At 42.6% G+C, this 26,423-nt stretch overlaps 1 protein-coding gene across 1 annotated transcript in view; it reads left to right on the top strand.

Moving 5' to 3' along the window:
• LOC147734826 (snaclec subunit B-like) overlaps nt 1-26,423 on the top strand; it is a 102,163-nt gene that overhangs the window by 46,775 nt on the left and 28,965 nt on the right. The window contains exons 5-6 of the mRNA XM_086953643.1: nt 20,488-20,602; nt 22,922-22,994. Coding sequence (XP_086809769.1) covers nt 20,488-20,602; nt 22,922-22,994 — 188 coding nt within the window. The remainder of the gene's footprint in view (nt 1-20,487; nt 20,603-22,921; nt 22,995-26,423) is intronic.

Below are 26,423 nucleotides of genomic sequence, written 5' to 3'. Positions count from 1 at the left end.
GTTACTTCTCTTGATCTCTTGGCCACTCACCGGTATTCGGATTTGGTGAACTGCTGCTTACTTGTGCCTGGCGAGGGATCTCTATCTCTACCTGCCGATTGTATCCCGTGTTGCTGTGCCTGAGCTGACGCTCTCATTCTTCTTCATTGCTCCGTGGCGCGCCTCCCCTTGACTCGCTGGTGTGAGCGTGAGCTGCAATCTGCACGCTCTGCCTATCGCTCCCAGCTGGAGTCAGAAGGGTTGAGGCCGGGTGAAAAAACAACAGCGCGCCTAACCTGGGGGACTGCGAGGACCAGAAATCCCAGCTGGGATCAGCTGGTTCCTCTTCCCCCAGGCGACACGCCCACGGACACGCCCACTGACGAGGCAGGACAAAGCTTCGTGACACCCGCTTCGCGGGCGCCACTCACCGGTATTCGGATTTGGTGAACTGCTGCTTACTTGTGCCTGGCGAGGGATCTCTATCTCTACCTGCCGATTGTATCCCGTGTTGCTGTGCCTGAGCTGACGCTCTCATTCTTCTTCATTGCTCCGTGGCGCGCCTCCCCTTGACTCGCTGGTGTGAGCGTGAGCTGCAATCCGCACGCTCTGCCTATCGCTCCCAGCTGGAGTCAGAAGGGTTGAGGCCGGGTGAAAAAACAACAGCGCGCCTAGCCTGGGGGACTGCGAGGACCAGAAATCCCAGCTGGGATCAGCTGGTTCCTCTTCCCCCAGGCGACACGCCAACGGACACGCCCACTGACGAAACGTAGAAAAATCAATTGGCCTCCCGCGACGCGGGACGCGCGCGGGACCAAGCGCGGAACGAAGCCCGGACAAAGGGCGGGCCATCTGAGGCCGTCCGGGGACGACCGAGGACGGGACGGGCCACCCCTCTTACGTCTAGCATAAGAGGAACTTACTCAGCCATACTCTGAAACTGATTAGAAAATACATCCCAATCTTTACTGATCAATCCTTAACGCAGACCGTGAAACAAAGTTACTACAATCACACAAAACCAGCTGCGACTACTATAACTAAAAGCAGATCTCCGGCCCCAAATATGAGGGCTTTAAAAAAACTACGCTCACGAACAATCTACATGAGGCGCATGGGGACAGACGCAGCTGTCAGAAAATCTGTAGACAAATCATTGAAACCTGGTCAAATATCAAGTACTCCAGCTATAAGTAAATATTTCTCTACCCTCTCCAAGAAAAAGTATCTATCTTCATACTCAACTGATGATCAAAATAAGCTGGATCCCTCAATAAATAAGGTTGAACATGATTCGTTACTCTTCTCAGATCAGAAATCCTATAAACAAGGACAGACAACAATTGAAAGTAATCTGGCAAATATCTCCCTTTCTGATGAACGTCAAAAATCATTCCTAGATACGTCTCAAATAACATCTATAACACCTATAAAAAACCAGGACAACGATTTACCTTTTGATGTGTCTGAGAATAATAATACGAAGACAGAAGAAGAAAAATCAGAAATATTATTAAGTCAAAAACACCCACTAACCAGCTCACCAGAAAAATCACCTTACCTTTACTCTAATCAGGCCAATCTCACTGACCCCAATTTTATTAATTTAAATCCTGGAAATACTGCCTCTCCCCTGTCAAAAGCACTCTTTTCATTGCAAGAAATTTTGGAATCAGTACTAACTCACCTTGGTCAAATTCTAGCTAACTCTGACGATACTTTAGACGTACAAATAGGAATACTTAAATTCCTGGTTGAAGAAAAAAAGAAAAAAGATCAAACTAAAATTACACCAAAACAACCTGGAGCAGTCAAATCACCACAAACCGATGATTTTCAAAAAAATGGAAGTACGACTCCAAAACAACAGGAAGCAAGTTCGCAAACGAACAACGTTGTAATAATCGAGACTAAAAACAAGGAACTACGAAATAAGAAAAAACCTCCTATCACATATTCTCTTAAAAAACTGTTTAAAGAAGAATCGGAAAACATCACCGAAAATAAAACTAAGCATTATCCTATCTTTTCGAATAAAGTATCCGACAACAACCCAGATCAGATTATCGGGGAAAATAAAGCAGAGTCATCGAGAGTTACTGCCGAACAGGAATGCAGCCAACGAGGAATGTCTGAAAAAAGTAATGCCAGGGAAAAAGCAAGGGGGAAGAAGAAGAGAAAACCTTTGAGAAGAATACAGAGAAAAAAAGGGAATAAACTTAAATTTCAAAAATTCACTCCCCTAAACTCGGTGATCTCTAAAGAAATTAAAAAAACACCGCTGGCAAAACCCTTAAATCCAAAAGCAGAAGAATTTTGTCCACCGACAGAAAACAGAACAACAGCGCAAAATACCATGGATATAAAAGAACTACATGACAATAAATCTCAATCATGGGAAGGAATTCCATCTAAACACATAATTATTGAAGAACTATTTCCCACAGATAAGATGCCGTTCAATCGTGGTAGAATAATCAATCTTTTACAAGAAATACCATCCCTGAACTCTCTGACTAGCAAAGAAATTGACCTAGTACTCTTTCCAAAAAAAGAAAACGATAAATTAGTACAGGTATCCTTTTTCTCCAGTTTTGCCCGGAATAATAATTAGAGAGAGGGAAATTCTACACAAGAATGGCTATGACGTAATCTCTGTAGTAGATCTCAAAACCAACAATCAAAACAAAGGTATATTAGGACAAATTAACAGAAGAAAAGAAAATATCAGTTCTAATTGGGGAGATCCAGTATCAAATATTATGAGAAAAGACTCACTTAAAATACAAGTAACACAAGGTGAGAGGTCAGTATGGTCCCGGGACTCAAGCTCTAGGAATACTGAGAACTCAATAAAATCTTGGGCATGGTTGTCAGAAACTTTAAACAGCAAAAAAACGGTTAATCCACAACAATATCAAGTTTAGCAAAGGTTTGACGTTACTGTCCTGGAATTTGGCAGGGAAAACTGACATAAAAATGAAACATGCAACTAAAAACTTCCCAGATATCATTGCCCTCCAGGAAACATGGTTAACTAATACCTTTACACAAAAAGGATACTACGTATATGAAACTCTGGCAAAAAGATCTAGAAGGGGACATGCCAAGGGTGGTCTGGCAATTTTATTAAAAGAAGATCACTCCTGGTCTCAGGAAATAATCGATACAAACATAGATAATCTACAATGTTTAAAAGTATCACTTAAAACTCAAACGTCAGCCACACTCGAAAAAATATTGCTTTTCAACATCTATGCACCCCCCAGTAACAACAGTGATTTGCTGTTTGACCGCCTAATGGAGATCATCACTCACATCATTGAAGATCAACTTTATTTGTCATATATTATAATGGGAGACTTGAACGCTAAAATTTCAAACTGCGAGATAAAGAAATGGGCTCGTCTTTTCAAAGAGGAATCTCTGGAAACATCACTCCCTGAATTCCCAAAAGGAACTAAATCAGATAAGAGAGGACGCGCACTACTATCATTTCTCCCCAGTATTAACGGGACAATATTAAATGGTAACATCAGCGGAGATAAACCAGCATCGTACACAAGGCAGGGAAATAGATCTCCCTCTATCCTTGATTATCTTATATGTGGGATCGAAGAAAAAGAACAAATGATTCAACTTTCGATTATATTCAATGAGGAAAGTGATCACGCTCTTTTATACCTATCAACTCACTGGATTGCACAGTCTTCTTTCCAGAACCAGCCAATATTTCATACAACCAAAACGGAAGTAAACTTAATGAGGCGTCGTATCTATTGGGGGACAGAAAATCTGGACCATCTGAGGCTACTAATCTCCCACACCAATCTGTTGACTACCATATATTCAGTCGATCCTATAAAGAACTTTGAACATTTAACAAATAAACTCAAACAAGCTTTACAAAGTAAGTTAGAATACACCAGATCAGTAAAAAATAAATGGAGAAGCAAGAATAAAAACTGGAACCAACCAGTCGTAAAACAACTCAATAGGTTGATCCGAGCCCAGTATCTGAATTTCTCGCCTATAAACAAAAAGGAAATCAATAGATTAAAGAATCAAATACGACGAGAAAAAACCAAGCAGAAAAAACTGAAGCAGGACTCTAACTGGATTGAAATCCAACAAGCAGCTAAACAAAACAACCAGCGCAAATACTGGGCCCTGATTGCAATAATGACAGGATCCAAAAAAAAGCTGGAAGCAACTCCTGTTTCGGAAGAAAACTGGGATATTTATCTTCGTGAGCTATATAAACTGAATAAGTCTATTACCAATGAAGAGGCTGAAGAACTAATTATGGAAACTAATGATACTAAAATCAACAAAACGTCGGCAGTGTCTGTCTCTATGAATATCAGAATGGCAAGGAGTACGGGTGCATCTGGCCCCGATCAGATACCTATCAAGGTCTATCAAACCGACCATAAGGAGTGGGGACTGTTGCTCTCGCCACTATTTAATTATATATTCGACAGCGGCAATATGCCAAACTCCTGGAAGGGAAGTATTATAATCCCGATTTTCAAAAAAGGAAAAAGAAGCATACCGGGAAACTATAGGCAAATTGCCCTCATGGACGCTGCCGGGAAGATTTTTGCAGCAGATATTCTGGATAGGCTGAAAACTTGGGCATTTACATTGGGTTTAATTCCTAAGTTTCAGTCTGGATTTCGTCCAAACCACTCAGTCACCGACAATGTAGCAATCTTCCAAACCATTTTAGATAAGTATGTATCAGGGAAAAAACAATCCATTTATGCAGCGTTCATCGACTACTCGACAGCCTTTGATCGAGTGGACAGACCGACCCTGTGGTCAAAGTTAAGAAGAATGGGCATTCCGGAACAGCTATTACATTTGATAGTGAACCTACATAGTGACACCTGGTGCCGTGTCCAAATGGGGAGTGACAAGGGCCTATCGAAGATAATACGAACATCAAATGGCCTGAAACAAGGGTGCCTCTTGGCTCCAATTTTATTTTCTCTGCATTTAAGTGACCTACCATCCCAACTACAACAAGGGATATGCACTCCTCCAAAGATAGCCACTGAATGTATTCACTCCCTGATGTACGCGGACGATATAGTCATGTTTGACCTAACACCCTTCGGTCTTCAAAATCTTCTAGATATTTTACACCAGTATTCTAGAAAAAAAAATTAAACCCAAATATAAACAAAACAAAAGTGGTTGCTTTTTCAAAACAGAAGAAAAGGGTGAGGTACGAATGGAAGTTGGGAGGTGAGAAGCTAGAGCAGGTAAAGGAGTATACATATCTGGGCAGAATTTTCTCACAAAATATGAGCAACAGCAATCAAATCAATCACCTAAAAAGGAAAAGTGACCTACATGCTGGGGCCTTGTCTCGCCTATATTCGGCCACTGGACATAGGCATTTCTCTGCACTAATACAAGTCTATCGAGCCAAGATCACACCGGTCCTGTCTTACGCTTCGGAATATATTCCTTTTAAACAATGGACCTATATGGACTCAGCAGAAGGTAAAATATTAAAAAATCTACTGAAAATCTCTACATCTACTCCAGTACAGGCGTTGAGACTTGAATGTACCATCACGAGTGCATATGCTACAGCCGTAGCTAGTATCATAAGGTGGGCCTATAACCTTCTCCATTCAAAGGAAGGCACTCTACGAAGTTTATTAAAAGCCGAGACATTCAAGATCAGCTCTACCCATCTTACCTTTTCAAAAAATATGCGAGAGGCCTTACAGCTCGCAAAAATCAGTGTGGAAATTTTGTCTATGTGGTCACCAGCACAACTCAAACTTTTTCTAAAAAACTTCACCCCAAACTGAGCTACGAGATTGACCACTTACATTGCGATAGACTATCCTCGTATAAGATCTATGCAGACTCCCAGGAATATAAACAAAGCCAGCCCTATTTAGAGTATACTCTTAAACACGGTGCAAGGCGTGCAATCATGATGTTGCGCCTGGGAACACTTCCTGTACAAACTTTTACTTCTTCCTGGAGATCAGATAGTTCTGCTCTCTGTACCCTTTGTCAAGGGGGCAACCAGAATTTGGAACAATTACTTTTTATATGTCCAAACACAGAAATAGTAAACGCAAGGTTAACATGTCTTAGGCCCATTTATCGGTCCTGTAGGATTGTTAACTTAAAGGATTTTTTATCATTATGTAAAAACCCCCCTAATGAATACGTCTGTTATAGAATTTTTACGTTTTTGAAAATTTCATTGAAAATGTATTAAATGGAATGTATAAAGCATATATTTTATTTTGTGGTCCTCAAAAGAGTACGGTAACAAAAATAAAAACTTTTGACTTTGACTTTGACTTGACTCTTGATACAACTGACGTGAAACACGCATTTGATCCCAAAATAAAAAACTAGAACATCTAGAATACGAACATGAATGTCCTCTGCCGATCGAAATTCTGCCTCTAGAACAACACACCTGTGTAATTTACACAGACAGATTTGCACAACGCTACGTTGTGGAGAAACAAATTTACAATGCAGCATGCGCGGTTGTCAAAGGTCGTTGGCGCTCAGGTAAATTCAGACTGATAGTCACCAAAACTGAATCTTTCAGAAACTGTACAGCTCAGCGAGCTGAAAAAAGATCTTTAAAGATGGCGCTTGAAAATACCGATCGCGAATTCCCGACACTAATAGTGTGCGATTCGCATTACTGCGTCGAATCTTACAATATTTCCATGCAGACCTGGATTGAAAAGGGTAACAAAGATGGCACAATAAAATATAAAAAACTATGGGAACAAGTAGTTCTTTTACAGAAAGAACTATGAAAGACTCACGTGATACATACGCAGAGTCATCAACGTGATGGCGTTCACGTTGCAGGGAATTCATTGGCTAACATAGCCACAGAGGCAGCTGTTCAATCGGCTTCCATAGCTACGAAACAGCGTTCAAAAAAACAAATAGATGGAGAAACCATGCTGGCAGTGAAAGCCTCATTAAAAGGCGACTATGCAGCATTACCTCTCAACTATCTACTCAGTAATACATACATAATTGATGCAAACTCAGTTCCTTTTGCTCGAATCCCTGGAGTGGGGGATAGAGTAATTCCAAACACGAACCGGAGGGCTTACTTGATTCAAGAAGCACACATGAGAATGGGTCTGAGGCACCAAGAGTTCCTGAAATCTCTAATAGAATTGCAATCAGAACACTGTTGGCCGGGAATGAGCATGCAAGTTTATAACTTTGCAATGGATTGTCAGGACTGCAACAGAGATCGCAGTTATGAACTGGACCAGATATCTGACTCTAACACAATAAGACCAGCCCAGACACCTCTATTAGACAGCATTAGACTATCTACACGCAGGCGTCCGACCAGACAAATGCGATCCCATAAATATTAAGACGAGATTCCTTTGGATGTGGCCCTAGCGCTCGGCTGACGCCAGAACTGTTATAAAAGATTTGCGAGTCTTTATCGGCACATACGCAATTGGCATGCTACATACTGACCAGGGTCCTGCGTTTAGCTCTCGGGCTTACAAGGAGGCCATGGCCAGCATGGGCATTGCATTGCTGTGTTCTAGTCCATTCCATCCTGAGGGAAATGCAGTAGTGGAGCGAAAAAAACGTGACATAAAGCAATCTATAACAGCGACGGTATTAGGTTCGGGTGACCGGTGGATCAAACATCTAATAAGTGTCCAACGTAGTCTTAATAATCGGCCAAGAAATTCTCTAGGAGGTATCACTCCGTACGAACTTTTGTTTGGTACTAGAATGATCATTCATGACCTCGATAGTCAGACTTCAGTGAAGAAGTTAACACAAAGCTAAAGCCAACGCCCACTGAAGAAAAACCACCTGTCCCAGCAAGACCTGCCTGGATTCCAAAGATTGGGGATCTGGTCAGAGAAAAGATCGCAGTGAAGAAGGAATTTTGGCCTTCTTACAGAAAAGCAGTACCTGTCTTAGCTGTCAGCGGAACAAGATCAGTAGTACTACCGCCCCTTGCTGGTAAAAAGGAGAACAGAGTTGTATCAATCGACCTGGTGAAACCACAATCTTGTGGCCAATAATAAGTAGTAGGCCCAGTGGACTCCCAAGAAGTAGCAGAAGACCAAACCTTGCTACAATGCAAGAGGTTCAAACTGAGAGACTAATCACATTTGATAAACCTGTAGTGAATAATAAAGGACTATGCAACAAAGCCATGGAACTTGTGGTTCTTAAAACCCAAATTGCAACAGTTCGTCAAGAAACACCTGTCTACAATGAGGTAGCCTCTGACTATACTAATGTGACAAAAGAAGATCCAAAGACTAATGGAAATCTGGAAGCAATTCCAACAATTGACAGAACTGGATCTGGTTACTTCATCAAATTCTGATGATCCCAGTGAACACGAGGACAAGCCAGCAAACAAAACTTTCAAAGAAAAAATTACAGAACTCTTTCATCAACCTGGAGAAACATATCTGATTTCACCATGGATTGAATTATGGATTGTGTTAGGTGTACTTTTCCTCCTGCTCTGGCTGATTTTGGTTTTAAGTTTGGGTAGATTTATTGATGGAAAATATAGTACAATGGGCACAGCAAGTCAGAACATCAACTTGGTCCTAAAGCCTCACAGATCATCTCACATTGAAAAAAGAGAACTGTCATCATTGAACATCACAGCCATTCCAATACCTGGTGGTATAACATGGAACGCAACTGATTACGAAATCTATGGCCCGGTTGAACTCTTGAGATATCCACATCAATTCAAAATTTCCTTAAGTGACTTTGTATCACCTAGTACATTCACTGATGATTGGGACTTTGAAAATATTAATAATATGATGTCAGATTTAGAAATGTCAGCAAAATTTACAGAACATGATTATTTACAGGGTTCATCGAATTATGAAGAAATGTATTGCTTCAATCATTTTGCGCATCATTATTTGCATAAATCTGCTAATCCTAGAAATGTTTTTACTTATAACCAATGGGAACATTGTCCCACTCCACCAAAAGGCAGTTCGAAAACATTTTATGAGAAATTCCCATACTTCTCAGGGTTTCATAACACTGATCCAGAAACATTTTATTTTATAATGTTAAATAAGACAGGAATGAAAAACATGTTAACAAACACTAAACTTCTTTATTCTGAAAAATGTTATGAAAAAATGTCTACATTTGGTTTTGAATTTTGGAAAAAAAACATTGAGACAAAAACCATCTGGGGTACAAAAGACTGGCAGGTGCAAGGTTTAGAATCATTATTCAGAGCCTGCATGATCCCAGAACAGATAATATTCCTGAATGACACCATTCAACAAACAACCTGTCCTGGCCTAGCCAAGATAAAAGATTTAAACAAACCGTCTATTCCAAAGCCCATACCTGATAGTAATAGCACTGCAGATGTGGAGATAGACGTATCCCATATTTTACACCAAAACAGAACAAATCCTGATTGGAAAAAATGGTTGATCTGGCCCACAGACACTAATACCTGTCAAGATAGATTCCTGAACAAAACACAGGGGTTCAAACAGACCAGGCGAGACCCAAGATATTCCCAGAGACAACATTCAGAGATAATATCAACATACAGTGTAGGAAAACTATGCCTCGATTGGCTACAGAAATCCACACTGCCTGAAATTAAGCAACACTTGACTTTACTTAAAGAAGGTGCTGACTTGTGAGATTTCTTACCAGGACCTCGCAAACAGCGTCAAAAACGTTTCATATACGCCGGTATATACGCTGCTTACAACGAAGCTTGGAAAGTAACACAAATTGAAACTGCTGAAAAAATACGAGAAATTGATCGTATTAATTCTGAAAAATCACTGTCTGTAGTGGACAATGGTTTAACAACTCTATCCTCCAGAACTCATTCACTGGACAGCATTGTATCATCTGCTATTGATATAATAGAACAGGATATGCTAATGTTACAACATGGTCAGTCCCAATTACGTCCTATTGTACAGTTAGGATGGACGTTAAAAAACCTCCGTTCAGGCTATGTGCCATGGCGTCTAATCAACACACCTCGTTGGCACAAAAAGGAGCAGACTTTACGGTGCTGAGCATTGAAAAACTAGAGAGATTACCATTGATAATGTCAGAGAGACCTGTCAATGAGTGGATAATACATGGTACAATTACAATTCCGATAACAACTTTTCAGTTTCAATATTGCCAAAAGTATATACCAGCAGGCATGTATGAAAGGTTGGGTAAAGGATACATCAAGTCAACCTGGAATTTACCTTATACACATAGATGTTATAGTGAGTGGAAAAAAGAGGTATTTCTTAGTGGTACCAACTGTAAAAATGCACTAAGCGGTACACTTCTGTGTCAAGGTACTAACTTGCATGGAGCCTGCGAAGGTTCATCAAACAACGTTTCATGTCATCTGCACGGCACCTCTGCTACACAGATAGAGCACTTTTTCAGACAACTTTCCAATGGTAGCTACATTATAATAAGTGACCACAGCTGTTGTGGCATGGTGCCAGGAATGGCCGATCTCGTGAGCGTTACTTCCAGGGTCATTTGCTGTATGCAAGTATTGTATCCAAACAGCAAACCAGACAAGGGGGCAGCCATATGGCGTTCTGTGAATATCTCTTCTATTCGAATTGATACTTTAAGCAGAATGAAGTCTATTCTTTTACAGACAACTGTGCCTTTAACCTCGTCCAAAGAGACGTATGATTTGCAAGTTGCAAGGACAGCAGCAGAGATACATACTCTATTATCGACAAATTACCCCGTGTATTTCGTAGAAATGTTAAGCCAAATCTTAAACATGTCAGATACCAGTGGCATCGCACATGTATTTAAGACAATTTTTTCTGGACTGTTAGCACCCTTTGAAACAGTTCTGGGCATCTTCCCGAATTTCGTACATTATGGGTTCAACGGCCTGCCTCTGATCTTGGGACTCATAGCAGGACTTTTATTTTTGTTCCTTCTGCTTCGATATGGCAAGTCAAGTCACAGACAAAACTCAGGCTACAATGGAAGAAACGATCCTAGCAATACGATACCTAGAACGGATCACTAAAGTCCTCGGATTGGCCCGGCTAAGAGATCTGAATACTACCTGGTTTCTTTCATTCAGGCCAATCTGGTAAGATTGCATCTTACCTGTGCTTCGATGTCTGCTATGTGGAGAAGAGTGCGTGTTGGACATTGTCTTACACTACCATCAGCAGTACCAATGGATATTGATACTTTGCTTGGTTCGGTAACAGCTCATGCAATGTGTTGTCCCCAGCGGCTACCTTTTCTTATGACGGCATTCGTTGAGACTTCACCATTACGATTAGGTGGCGGGGGAGTACGAGATGAAAGCGGCACAACACAGGTACAACCTTCTGTGAACATTGCTGATCTTGACATCGATGATGGCAATTAAACTCACATAGGCGCTATTTCAGCTTTTTCAAACTTGGTAGAACTTTCACCTACTGTTGTAGAGGAATTTTTCACCAGCCTATCGGATTTAATGTTCTCTCCTAACAACGAGAATAGCTTTTTAAACAGCGAGCACACAGCGTTCCCTGAACTCTGAATTCGGCCTTCAGTTTTTGATAAACAACACTACTAAAAACATTTGGAACTATTTTTTTAAGCATGGGCGAATTTTGCGAATCTCGCGTTCGTGAATTTTGCGGATTTGTGAACTCGCAATCCGCAAAATCCGCGAATTCTCGTGAATTTGCAGATTTTTTTTTTTTGTGTTCAAGCGGGTTTCTGCCAGGTCGCGAGGGTTTTTGTACAATTTCGCAAACGCGAACTTACCTGTCGGGTTGCAAGTTTTGCGAACTTGTTGTTTCTATGTGTCCAGCCTGTTTGGGACACTCTTCTTCATCACTGCCACCCTCTGTCACCACTGCCACTCTCTGGTTCACCCATGCCACCCTCAGGCTCACCCATGCCACCCTCTGTTTCATCACAGCACCCTCTGGTTGTCCAGTGTACATTATTGTGGCAAAGCAAAGCACACCTTCCCTGCCTCAAGTGACCTGAATTAATTTGGGGCTGATTAATGTGTCACAGAATATTTTTTTAGCTGGCACCTGCTTCCTTAGTGCTTCCTGATAAGTGATCTTTTGCACTTGCTAAGTGCTTTCATTGTTGCAAAATTAGTTACAACACCTGCCCTGCCCCAACTGACAATAATGAATTAGGGGCTGATTAATGTGTCACTGGATTTGAACTTCCAGCCTGGCTCCTGCTTGTCTCCCTTAGCTGTAATTCAGGACCTTTGTGGCATATGTGTAACTATTCTGAGGGTCAGAGCAGGGTCACATAATAGTTGCAAGTAGGCAACTGATCTCTGGAGGGGCCCCTCAGGAAGCACTACAGGAAATGGCTACTAATGATGAGCTTGAACTTTTGAACCTGGTAAGTAGTTTCAGTTTTGCTAAGATCGTATTTCTGCAATTTAGCGCTTATTCGCGGGGCGCGAAGTTAAACTGGGAAGCCGCGAACTCACGCGAACAGTGCGAGCAAGCCATAAAATCCGCTGCTCGCGGATTTGCGGATTTTGCGGGAAATTCGCGAATCTCGTGGATTGCGAATTTACCAAAAATCCGCAAAATCCGCGAGCAGAACGGATTTTCCGCCCATACTTAATTTTTTTCCCCTGAAAGCGAAATTATTTTTTCCTATTTCCAAAATTCTTACCTTTTTTTTGGCACATGATACTCTGCTTAAAGTAGAACTATTCTTAGAGAACAGAACTTATATTTTTAGAGACTCTAGAGACAATATTTTGACTTAGCCTCTAGCACATGTGCAGTCTTGTATAAATATGTGATGAAATGGTCTCGACCTTCTCTTCTGTATTAAGACCCATTTCATAAATGTAAATTTCGTGATTCATTCAGTGAAGATTATAATGCTCTATAGAAATATTATCTGAATGATACCACTGCTTAAAAAACGTACAGTATAATACTCATTTTTTCGTGTATCTATACCATTTCAAATGCATTTGATGTATTTTGGGGTGGGCTGGAAAACACACGCATACTTATATGTTTATATATTGCTTAGTATTTAGTAATGATGGACATTATACGTGGAGTGGGTGTTGTAAACGCATCTAGGACCCTAATTAATTATTCCTGATTCATGCCCTATGTGGTTATAACAAATCATCTATACTACTATTATAAAGAGAGAACAGAAACCTTTTGGCAAGGTAAACTCGGGAACCACAGCGCCAATCCACACACCCAATACATTGTTGTAATCCTCAGGGTGTGTAGATAGACATAGGCTGCATAAAATAAAAAATAAACGTAAATTAAAAAATTAAAGTTTAAAAAACAAAGTAGTCCCCTAAAACAAGCGCTGGCCGCGACGTAGCTCTGACCGCGACCTACACCTGCGTGATAACGGCAGGCGGGGAGAAGCGGGGCGAGCGGCGACGTGTGGCGAGGAGTGGAGCGGCGGCTCAGGTAAGGCGATGCGGGAGGCGGGAGGTGGGAGGCGGTTCGGGCAATGTCGGGGCGGGCGGGGGCCCAGGAGTGGGGGCTAAGTCCGGAGCGCGGCTGAGGTAAGGCAGAGGCGGGAGGCGGGCGGGAGGCAGGCGGGCGGGCAGCGGTATAGGCAATGTCGGGGCGGGTGGGCTGGCGGGAGGGCGTGGGGCCCGGCCAGGACTAAACAAATGCTCAAAATGCAGCCCCCAGCCCCCTTCTGCCCCCAGGCAACGCCAGGGTGGGCTGCTAGGCAGAGGCGGGCGGGAGGCAGGCGGGCAGGCTGCGGTATAGGCAATGTTGGGGCGGGCGGGGCCCGGCCGGGACTAAACAAAAGCACAAAATGCAGCCCCCAGCCCCCTTCTGCCCCCGGGCAACGCCGGGGCGGGCTGCTAGTATCATTATAAAGGTATAAGAATCATATCCATATTTAGTCACAGCCAATGCAGTCCAAATATGGCAAGGCTATTCCCTTAGACTCCTAGAAAGTACAACGCGTTCTTTAAACAAACCAAGCCTCCAGCAGCCCGGGAATTCCCCCTGCTTTTGTTTTGATTTGTCTAAGAACCCCTGGAGTCCTGAAAGAACTTGCAGTTCTTAGTGACGTCTTATGTCCAAACTTACGTCAAACTCCGCACCTTCCAGGTATAAATATACCAACATCTGCCTTAAGCAACACACAGTGGTTTGGAGCAGATCGGCTATCTACTTACCCAAAGCCCAGCTGATGCGAGTGCCGAAGGAAGCCGACCCTCCCATTTGACGCACTGAGAGAGACGCTGTCTTTTCTCCTGACAAGAAATCCAGCTCCAGTGTTTCCAGTCACCCTTTCGGGTTGCTGTAAATCGAATCCTGAGAGCGATACAAGACCTCCTTCATTCTAAACCAAGGTACAGAACTGATTAGACCCTTAGAGAATTCTTGATTGAGATTCTTGGCAAAATCTATCTTAACTTAAACTGCAGCTCACTTACTCCTTCCCACGTACTAGGCTTAGGTTAGGTACACCGGGGTAGGCGTATTTTAGAAGCACTAGTTGAGTACGTTTAGTCAACTTTTATCATTGTATGTATTTTATGCATTTTATCCGTTTTAAGTATCATATGGCTCAGAAACCATATAAATGCTTTTACAGTATTATTTCATAATACTCTTCTTACTGTGCGCACTTTATGACAAGTATTGCAATTGTGGCAATTCACTTCTCTTGCATGAGAAAGAGGACTGCTCAATAAATAACACCTTTTATTGAAAACGCCTGTCTCTCTATTTCTCTGTACTCTGGTGAAACTAAGCATGCACGATTGACTGAGTGAAATAGTCATCTATTGTTTTCACACAACTCTGGAAATATACTCCTTATTCTGAAGGGAGCAAAGTTGTGATGTTTATGCGGTTGTCAGAAACTAATCCCTTCTTATTCAGGAAAGTTAACTCCTTCCTTTTCACTCGAGAAAGTTTCTAGTGACCCCTGAGCTAGCTGGCATTCATAATTAATTCTAACATATTCAATAGAGACCTAGTCGACCTCAGTCCTACGTCTAAACTATCCTATATGTATTCCAATGCGCAGAGCCTATTGGGAATATAGGAACTACACTACAGCCTAAGATCATTGATTTCATGTTTCTTCCCTGTCACGACAGCGACCACAATGCCCTGGTACTTGACTTAAATCTACCTGAACTGGGTACATACTTGGGTGAAGGAGAAACTAACTGGGAGTCTCCATTAATTTCCAATAGCAGGAGAAGGCTCAAATGGCCTTCTGTTAAACATTCTCCAGAACTAATGAATTTATAGTACCAAAAAGTTCTTCGGGCATTTGACGATCTCAGCAGCCTGCTTGAACACGGGCAGGCAGTATCTACCAATCAAATTCATAACATTCATTCAGATCTAATAAAGAGCCTTAAGCAACTGCTCAACCCACCTATGCGTAAACCAAGGGAAAATAGGAAGGGCAGCTCATGGTTTGATGCCAATTGTAAGGAAGCCAAGGTGGCACTTTTGGATGCCATGAGAACGAAGAACAGATTTTTAATTCAAGCCAGGAGGCTCAAGAACAATAAAGCACAGTCCGATGCCAAACAGACCTGGGAGAACTCCAAATGGTCTGACATTAAACATGCCCTTGGGTGTAGGGACATGAGGGAATTCTGTGCTATTGCCCGCTCTGGTAATAAGGAAGGTAGTAAGGTGGATTTTTGAAACATCGCATCAGAGAAATGGGTTGAACATTATCAGAAGCTATACGCCTCTCCTATTGATGACGGCCCTACAGTGGATCCTCCTGCTCAAATACCCATTTATGACCCAGTGCCAAACAGTAACCAGGCCCTATTCTCAATAGCCTCCTATAATAGTGAATCTCTGGAGACTAAAATCACATTGGAGGACATTGAAACCGCTATAAATAGGCTCTCAACCGGCAAGGCACCTGGTCTTGACAAAATTCCTGGTGATTTGTTTAATGATAAAATAGTAGTATGGGCTCCCTATCTATTTATTCTGTTTAATGCTATAATGCAGGGCTCTACCTTACCTACCACCTGGGTTGGGGCTGAGATCATACCAGTGTTTAAAAAAGGTTCTCCACTCCTCCCGGTTAATTATCACCCGATCAGTTTGATCGACGTAAGTCTAAAAAAATTCTCTCGTATTATTTTGGACCGGCTTCAGATTTGGATCGAGTAACAACAGATTCTCAGGCCCTTTCAGGCCGGTTTTAGGGAAAAGATTTCCATGGTCGACCAGTTATTAAGGCTACAACTTCTTTACTGGAAGACCTTGGGAGTAGAGGGTGGCAGCCTCTACTTAATCTTTGTAGACCTTAAGACAGCCTTTGATCTAGTGCCCCGTAAAATTATATGGGCTGTCTTGGAGGACATGGTGGTTCCGGCTTACCTTCTTAATTCTATAAAGTGACTCCATTGTAACAACTTTGCCCAAATTAGGAGTGGTAAATAGGGAAGTCTGACTCCCAAAATTCTTGTCAATAGAGGAGTCAGACAGGGATGTGTGTTGGCGCCCACACTCTTCTGTCTCTTTGTCAACGCCCTGATTTCACACCTTAAGGGGGTTAAAGACATCGATGCCCCCAAACTGAACAACGAACAGGTGGTTGCATTGATGTTTGCAGATGAAACCCTCCTATTGTCCAAACCTCCTATGGGCATCCAAAGAGCCCTGGATAGCTTTGTCAATTTTTGCCACTTAAGGGGGCTGGAAATTAATGTCCAAAAAACTAAGTTTATGGTCTGCAACCCACCAAAATCCAAATGCAGTAATCCCTCCCTAAATGGCATAGCTTTGGACAGGGTAACAGTTGGGCGGTATTCTCAAATTCCATCAAGAATCCACTTTTAAACCAGTTGCACCTATTATAGAAATCTATAAAGCTCAAGCCAGGGGGGCAATTTTATACGGGGCTGAACTTTGGGGCTATTTCCTGGTGGACGCCATTACCAAAGCCGAAAACCAATTTTTAAGATCATTGCTGGCACTCCCATCTAGTACCCCCCTGATCCCTATGAGAATGGATCTTGGTATTACACCCATACAAGATGTAGTCGCACTACGCCCTGTCATCTATTGGTGCAGATTATAGGTTACCCCCGAACTATCATGTTTTAGAAAAGAATTGGAAGAAGTATTGGGCCTGCCTGGGTCTGAGAAATTGCCTTGGTTTGCCTATCTAAAAAGGGAAAGTAAGAGAATGGACATACCCGGTCTGTGGTCTAATCCAGCCGTGGTCTGCGCACAGTTGTTGCGTAGAGATTTAGTCAACTTAGACCGCCCGTCCAGGCTCTCGGCCATCCTTGGTAATTCTTCCTTAGACCCTCTTACTGTCAAGTTTTTTAATTTAAAAGTTGAATACTTAATTGAGCCTTTTCTCAACAAGATTTTACCTTACACAGCTAGGAAACTATATCTACAATTTAGATATGTTACACTTCCTCTCAGGATCTTCTCCCATAAATGGTCCGCTACTAAGCTAACCAGCTGTCCGGCGTGTGGCGCCTACGAAGAGTCCGAGTCCCACGTTCTTTTTTTCTGCCCCAGATATAAAAACATTCGCAAATGTTGGCTTATCCAACTCTGCAAAAACATGGGGTTCGACTGCAATCAGAGGCTCTAAAAATTCTGAAAAGTAGTAATTCCACCCCGGTTGTATTCTCAGTTTCTCAGTATTTGGATGCTATGTGGCGCAGGAGAAGATCTTTTTTGTAGTAATTGTTTCTAGTCTGCTGTACATACCCATGAATTTACTAAATACGTAAGCAGTATTTTTTTATGTTTTATATATTTTTATAACTATTGTTATTTGCTCAATTTTTTTTATTATGTCTTGTATGGCTACTATGTATCTTGAAGTAATATTTTAACACATGGGCACTCTAAAAAATCTAAACACACCCAGGGGTCTGTGATGTGAACCAGGGGCGCAATGATGTCAGCAGGGCAGGTAGGTAGAAGGTGAGCGTAGGGAAAGCAAAGCTTTTATTTGGTGTGAACAGTGAGCTGTGTAGTTATCTTGAGGATTTCATTGCACACTGCCCTCTTAATTAAACCCCTAGGAGAGTCATTGATTTGACAATATGGTGTTATGCCGTATCTAAGCTGCTATCCCTCTACCACACCCTCGGGTAAATCTTCACTACTTACTCTCCCTACTTTTGATGCACCAAGTTCGCGAAGGAAGTAATTTGATTATTGAATTGGAAAGAAATACAATCTTAGGCCTCACAATCTCATTATGCCTTCAGGGTCTTCATTCCTAAAAATATGTAGTTTTTGGAAAGCTTTAGTGGATGCTTGCACAAAACAGCGCAACACGCTGTTTGCTGGTAAGGATGATTCCGCAGCACATTAACGAACACTCATGCAAAGCTATTGAGTTTCGTAGGTCTGTGCACAAGTAGCTAATTAAATCAAGGGTTTTAGTTCGTATTCTGCTCCTTGTGATATTGATATTTTAATGGAATATAGAGAAATACAAGTCCCAGAATGCAAAGACAAAAACCTGTGATAGTCATATATGGAGATCATACTCTTTTCGTTGCTGGACTTGCATTTGGCATAAGTTGACATGGCAACAATACTTACTTCTCAAAAACAGCTTCTTATGATTTCTGCCCAGTGACCGTGGTTGATCTACATTCACATTCAAATCTCACACTCTCACACATACCATACCATACCATACCATACAATACATTCTTTTGGTGTAGATAGGCGCCTATCTACACCAAAAGAATGCAATTCTCTAAACAGTTCATCTTTATTTGGCAAAAATTTGTAATTTAACCAAATAAGTCTCTTTGGTGTTTTCTCCAGAAATGTATTTTGTGACATTCAAAATTGTAAATATTGATTCGTGTTTGTATGGTATGTGTGAGAGTGTGAGATTTGAATGTGAATGTAGATCAACCACGTATGAATGTTTTGCTTCCCCACTAATGTGCACTTTTATGAAAATGTCATTTTTATGAAAATTGTATTTTGTATTGTTCGTTTTTGATAATTGTTGTGAACTTTTTGGTGAACTTTAACCAACGAATATTTTGAAAACTTCCATGAAAAATAAAAGTGATTCATTCTGACATCTGTCCAAACTTGCACTTAGTTTAATTCTTTGCGCGTAGAACTTCAAGTTGTTCTTCAAATAGAAGTTGCAGTATTGGCTTCCGTGTAGTTGTTTAGTTTTAACTAAATTGTTTCTAACATGTAATATCTGTGATAAGCTACTTACAAAAGAAAAGAAAAATCCTTCAACATAAAGATTTCTTCAAGTTTCCTCCTGATATTAATTTAATAGCTCAACATAAAATACAGATATAAACCGTGATTAGTAACATTCGGGTGATTGGAATTTGTTGATGTCCCAGTATGCACATCAGCGGGAGATGGTGTGGCTTTATTCTCTTTTAGAAGTAAACAGCATGAGAACAACAAAGGGATTGGTGGGAGCAAGAGACCCCAGAGTTCCAAAGGAGACCAGGGGAGCTGTACAATGTTCCCCTGGGGTCCTTATCAGCACAGGCTCCTGCCTCCTAAAGTGCGCATGTCTGGTCGGCCACCCTATGAAACCTGTCCAACCACACATGCACACTTAACTGAATACCTGCTGCCTGCAAATCAGCAGGTTTGGCCATGCCCTGCCCATGTGGAGTGGTGTGGCTCACTGGTTAGAGACGGCAGACCTGGGAGCAGAGGATGGCCCGGGGCCAGGGTTCAATTCCCGACGTGGCACGATCGTGAACCAGGGTCAGCGGACTCGATAATTCTCGCCTCGGTGCCTACTCTAACCAGGGATCACACTCAGCAACTCTGGGCATTAGCTTGCCTCATCTCCACAACGGCCCTCCACAAACGCCGGGGATGCCTGGTTTCACATTGGAGATACCCGGGAGGGAACATCTCACAGGGAAAAGCCAGGACGGGTTCCCCAGCGGTCTATAGCGCCAGGACGCCTCCAGGGAGCAGTGCGCTTTACAAGACACACACATTTACATATACATTTACATGAGTAGAACACATGCTCAACAGAACGCCAGCCGCACTTGGTCAGCCTTTATGAATTAATAAAAAAAATCTATAGATTTTTTAAATCATTCTTAATGCATGTGGCTGCTCATAGCAGGAGTGGGGGAGTGACACTCCCCAATAAAAAAAACACCCCTGTTTAATCGCGCTTTCATTCTGCAAATAGCATTTTAAGCACATACAGCTGCAGGTGAAATAATAGAGGATGTGAAATGTTTGCGTAGCACTTTCTGTTGGCTAGATTCATGTAGAGGAGGTATATCTTGCTTTTGACATACTCCTGACTTCTAATTTAATTACTCATGGACCTGAATCCGACACTTTGAATCTACTTTCCTCACATCTTATAACAGTCATTCAGCCAGTTGTCTCATGCTCCTCTGCTGTACCTTCAATAGTCAGGCGTTTAGTTGTTACATCTCATTGATCACAATGTCTTTTTATTCATTTTTCAAAGGAAGAGGAGCATATGTGGACCGATGGATCTAAGATGATGTTTACAGGATGGGCCGCGGGCCAACCAGACAACCCCACCCATGAACACTACATTGGCTCTTGGTACATTCAGAATGGTGAGTGGATATTTACTGCACTCCACTTGGGAAATGTGCCTCTGGTCGCCCACTTCAATGCTTTGTAAGGCGTTAGTCTGGGGAAATGGTTTATCAGCCGATATCAACTGAACAGGTTATAGGAAACAATTGTTCAGTACTTCATATCCAAGTGGTCAACTTACAATCTAAATTCACAGTGCTGGGGTTGATAAGAAACCTCATATTATTTTGCAAGGTGGACATTTGTGGAATGGGGATTTAGGATTTTGTTTGCAGACTCTACTTTTATCAAATAAAATCATGAACAATCCCCTTAGTAATACCTTGATTGCTCTATTGCAACATATGGTATATTATCTTTAATACATAAATGCCAGAATCTAGGCCCTGCGCACAATAACTGAAATTTACTACATGGACCACTTTAATGACGAGAAACAGTTCCAAGATTCAGAAAAGGACTAGCCTGAAATTCTAGTGAAATGAAATGACAAGATTATACTCATAGTAGGAGTAGAGCAGGGAGGCACATACAAAAATAGAACATTGTACTACTGACTAAACCTAAATAATTTAACAGATTTTCAAAAATTAAAGATGTGAGACATAATGGAAATCTCAGCGAGGAAGTCAATCTAGAGCTATGGTCTCGAATCACGTATTACACACCTCCTTTCATGCAAACTGCAACTTGTGCTGGATCTAAGAGCACAAGTTGTGGTTCAGCTCTTCGAAATACTATGTGGCTGTTTCATGAACACGTACAGATTTTGGGTACAGATCTTGAAAGCACTCTTTTACTTCCCAGAAACCGCTCTAGCGATTTGCAAATATACCGTTACTTCAATAGGAACAGTCCAGCCTGAACTGCCAAGCCAGAGCCTGAGGTGGCGTGATGGGTACAAGAATGAAGGGGCATATTATCAAGGGCAGTATCGCCACTTTTGTGGCACTTTTTCCCACTAAGGTGGCGATATTATTATAGCCCTATCAACAGGGTGTCGCTAACATGCATTTGCGCATGTTAGCTGCTGAAATACTAGTGCTAAGCATCTCAGAGATAAACATCGCTAATGAGATGCAAAGTAGGCGTTACCATCGAGAAACACCATGAATACAGTCGCTAGCATGAATACCTCCTATTATCAATGCAGCTGCAAACCTGCATTGCGTTAAAAAAGTTCAGCTAACCACGATTATCGCTGATTCCTAATGCCTGATTGAAACCTGACTTAGCCATAATTCCAATGGGAGATGGATTGTCAGGTTAAGACCACCTTGGCTTATTACCAAGGATTTCACTATTGGATAAATTTAATCACTGGATTTCCAGCAACAATCAGGCATTTATCCGCTATCGCTGGATTTTTTTATCACCTTGGAGATATGCTTTGCTAATAACACGCTATCTCCACGATAAAAACCAGCGATAGCCGGCGGTAAAAAAATTAACGCTAAGCGTGCTTTGCGATATTTTCGCAATGTGTTGCTAATATGCCCAGAATATTGGTAGGGATACCGAGCTGCAGCCAGTGGTTAGAATTATTGCAAGCATCCGCCCATTAACCTATATGTATTTAATGTAAGAGCCTAAGTCGCCATGTGTATGCCCAGAAGTGGGTTCCTTGCTCACTCTGCCACTGGAACTAAGGCAGCCACGACTGAAGAGCCTCAATAAGGGCAAACGGTACCTGGGTTTGCTTGTTGCACTTAACTGCAGAGGTGCAGAATAGAGTGCTTCATCTAAACAGACAGTACTATTAAAAGGTAAGCCCATGGATCCGAAGAGCCTTGGGTAAAACATATATCCTGGTAACAATGGCTCACTATGGTGTCTGTACGACAAAATTCCTATCACATATTAATTGTAATCAGCAACAAATACCAAGCATTTCTATGATATCACTTCTAAATGTTGTTCTTCCTTTGGGATCCTCAGTGAGCTATTGTTTCTTACATATAGAATTAGGCAGTATGTTATCTCATTCACTTATCATCTTAGTGTCATCTCCAAAGAACCCTTCTTGCTTGAGGTGGAATTGTTTGTTAATTTCGTGCACTAGTTAACATGAGACCTCAAGATGTTTACTCATCTTAGGCAGGACAACCATTGCTAGTTCCCAGAATCCATCGGGTATGCAGTTCACCTGTCCTCTAGGCCGCAGTGAACACAAGATGTAAGTCTAATATACTTCATGAAAGAGAATTTTACATCATAGCATATAAATATAAAATATACAATCTTCTAGATCTAGCAACACAATAACAAATATCAAATGCATTGAGCGTTCTTCTTGTATGATTTGTACATGATATCATATATTCTTTATTTTTCAGGGAATATTACCTGGAATGACTATCCCAAGGGGTGCTACTTTCCTTTTGTTTGTAAATACATCCAGGGAAACAGGTAAAGTTTCTGCCTTTTGTATGTGGGTGCACATATATATTGCACTGCTTTGAAAGGTGATGTGATGCCTTGGTGTCAAAATGTCAACTCAAATCCAAGAACCTATTCAAGTAGTAGCATTTGTCTTAGTGATATCAGAATGGGGCTGGAGCCACATTACACAAATTGCCTGAAGAACATAGAAACCTTCTCAGGGGTCTCACTGATACTTGGTCCTTTTAAACCAACAATGAAGAAATTGGCACAGAAGCTGAAATATAAAAAGAAAGCATTTATTCACCTCAGATGAGGGAGACTACGTCACTCAGAAGCCTTAGCAACTGAATAAGGCAGTCCAAGGAGTACAGAAAACAGAGGCCTTATATATGCTCAGTGTTACTTAGTCAGCATCAGACCAAGAGGCAGTCCTGGCTCATGTAAGCATGCAACATGACTAATATGGGCATACAAGATCTGCTTGCTCAACAAAGTGGGAGGAGCTAACAGTTGCTAATTCTGGTGAACACATCCTGACATTTACGGACTAGGAACAGCTGCAAGGACAGCTGCAAGGACAGCTGCAAGCTCAACTGAGCATGTGCGAAGGTTTAAGATGCTAAATATAGTTCGTTTCTAGGCAGATTACAAGATCAGTCAACACTGAGGGAGTACAGAGCACATGGCAAGCACGTGGCAGCACATGGCAAACAAGATGGCTACCAGAAATACAAAATGGCTTTCAGCTCATGCTAACAAATCCCTCCAATCTTTAACATGCCCTGGAGGCACAACAGACGAATGGGCCCGGTTTGTGCGTCCCCTGGGCGCTTTGGTATTACAGAGTTTCTGTGGACCATTCTGCAATACTGATATCCTTGGTGAACATGTAGCACTAGATCTATCTTGAGAGGGTATTCCCTCATTTTCATGGGGATTTGGCCCCATGCAAAGGAGGGAATCTGTTTGCCTCGACACAGCCTTTGTGCTGTGCAATGAACCTGGACACAAGGGTAAAGAAGCTGTCAGGAGGTACACTGAAAGTTTGCCACATAAAGGTGATGTCAGCCCTCTGGGTGAGGGGGGACGGCTTGCCTGGATCCCTGCAAGACATCCCTTTGTACACTTGTGCAGTCCTACGCTGGACCCGCCTGCTGGGGTATCTCTGTCTCCTCACTAAACTGCAGATTTGTGCAGTCTGCACAATGAAACAGAAAGCGGCTGATTAAAGCAGCACATTCACTGTAATAGAGCATTCACTGTCATAGAGCATACTTGCATTGTTTGTTTGCTCATTGCAAACCTATTTAAAGTTGTGCTATGGCGCAAACAGGGAACATGTACTCTAGTTGTAATACAGGCCCTGGTACCAAGTGGATGACTGAACCATTAGGGAGAAATAGAGATGCATTTAGTCTTACCTGCCATCTTTGAGAGGAATAGTTTTCACATCTTGGGTCGGTATTAGTGACAGGGAACCAACTGAAGGAATTTACAGGTTACAGGCAGCCAGGGCAAATTATTTACAGAGTCTCACCAAAAATGACAGGAGCAACCAAGTGTTTTTCCTTGTTATTTTTATATTCAGGTCACTTTCAGTACCTTAAAATACTTCTAAAAACCATAAATATTAACTAATCGCTGGCCAGCCTTTAGGTTTTTACAAATGTTACCACTCATTAAGGTCTCCTTCTATTTTTGATTGAGAATTTCTATATATTTTATGTGCCATTTGATTTAATTGATGTGCTGAACTGTTGTAAAATGATTTGTACTGTAAAGAGTTTTTATCTTGGGGATCGAAATAGATCTGCTATGCAGATAGTGTTATGTCACTGGTGATAACTCTAAATTTACTTTTTGTTTTTATAGCATATTATGCTATAATAAACTAATTGACTAAATGACAAGTGGAGATCGGCGAGAAATGGACAGTAAGTTCAGAAAAAGTTTACCCAGAAGTCAGCTCCAGCAAAATAACATGCCATTTCATCCATTACACTCTTATGAAAACACAGATTACAATGTTTGTGTGCAAGATACCCTGAGCCAACAATTGAAGCATTGTTTTTTTTGGGTTTAACTATTGTCCCTGCCTTCAGGCAGGTCGCTCCTCACGCCGCCTATGCAGCTCCACCTGACTGCGCCTGTGTTCCTGTGGCCCCTCTGCTGAATCGCTCTGTGAGTGTTCGAGGCCCGCCTCCACCCACAAGCTTTCACCTGCTCCTCATCCCTGGTGGCCAGTGGGCCTGAGGTTTGTTGCTGCCACCTGTTTTGTGCCCCCAGTATCCTTTGTGACCACCTATATTGTGCCCCAGTTACTGCTTGCATTTGTGACTGTTTTTGGCTCTGTTTTTTCTGTTTGCCGCTCGCCTGTTGCCTTGCCTTAGGCTTGTTTTCTCCTCCTGCCCGTTCCCACCGCTGCATCCCTGCGGCCCCACCCCTCAACCCCCATTGGCTCCCTCCCCCTCCCAGCTGCTCCTCCCTCCCAACTCCCCTTCATATGGCAGCCGCCGTGCGGAAGCGCCGTTGACGCGCCGTAGGTGAGCCAAAGGCAAGCCCGTCTGCGCCCGTCCGCTCTTGGACCGCGCCCAGCACCAGAACCCCTGTACCCCGAAGCCGCCACAACACCAGACTGCACTACGACTCCAGCACCCCACACGCACTCAATCCCGGACAAGATCACGCCTACTACTGGGCCACCCCGAGGCGCACCCAAGGACCCTTCACCTGCCGGAACTGCAGCTTCACCAGCATCCGGCTCACCAAACCATCAATCAGAGAACCCAGCCACCTCCGATGCACCATCCTCAACATCTGCTCCGCTCGCAAGCACACCATCGAACTCTGGAACCTCCTAGACTCAATTAACCCCGACGTCGCCTTCCTGACAAGAGACCTGGCTGAAAGCCACCTCGGCACCAGGCATCGCCATAGCCTTCCCAAAAGGCTACAAGATCTCCCGCAGAGACCACACCAACGGAGTGGGAGGGGGAATCACCATCATCCACAAGGACACCCTCAGAGTCTCGAACAGCATCGACGACACCATCACCACCGCCTAGCACATGCACTTCCAGATCCACACCGACCCCAACACCACCCTCAGAGGAACACTTGTCTACAGACCACCCGGACCCAGGCTACAATTCAGCGACTCCATTGCCGACTTCATCAGCACCTACGCCCTCGCCTCCACGGACTACATCCTCCTTGGGGACCTGAACTTCCACTTCGAGAACAACAACGACGCCAACTCCACCACCCTGATCTACAACCTCGCCAACCTCGGATTCAAACAGCTTGTGATGACACCCAACCATGCCGCTGGACACACACTGGACCCCATCTTCTCCGCAAGTCCCCACGTCTCCTTCATCCACACCACCGAACGCCACTTGACAGACCACAGATGCGTCCACTTCACCTTCAGGAAACCCACCACACACCACT

This window comes from Lissotriton vulgaris, chromosome 1_2 (assembly GCF_964263255.1).
Source record: "Lissotriton vulgaris chromosome 1_2, aLisVul1.2, whole genome shotgun sequence".
Lineage (NCBI taxonomy): Eukaryota > Metazoa > Chordata > Amphibia > Caudata > Salamandridae > Lissotriton > Lissotriton vulgaris.
Note: the sequence above shows the minus strand (reverse complement) of the source record. Positions and strands in the feature narration are given on the sequence as shown.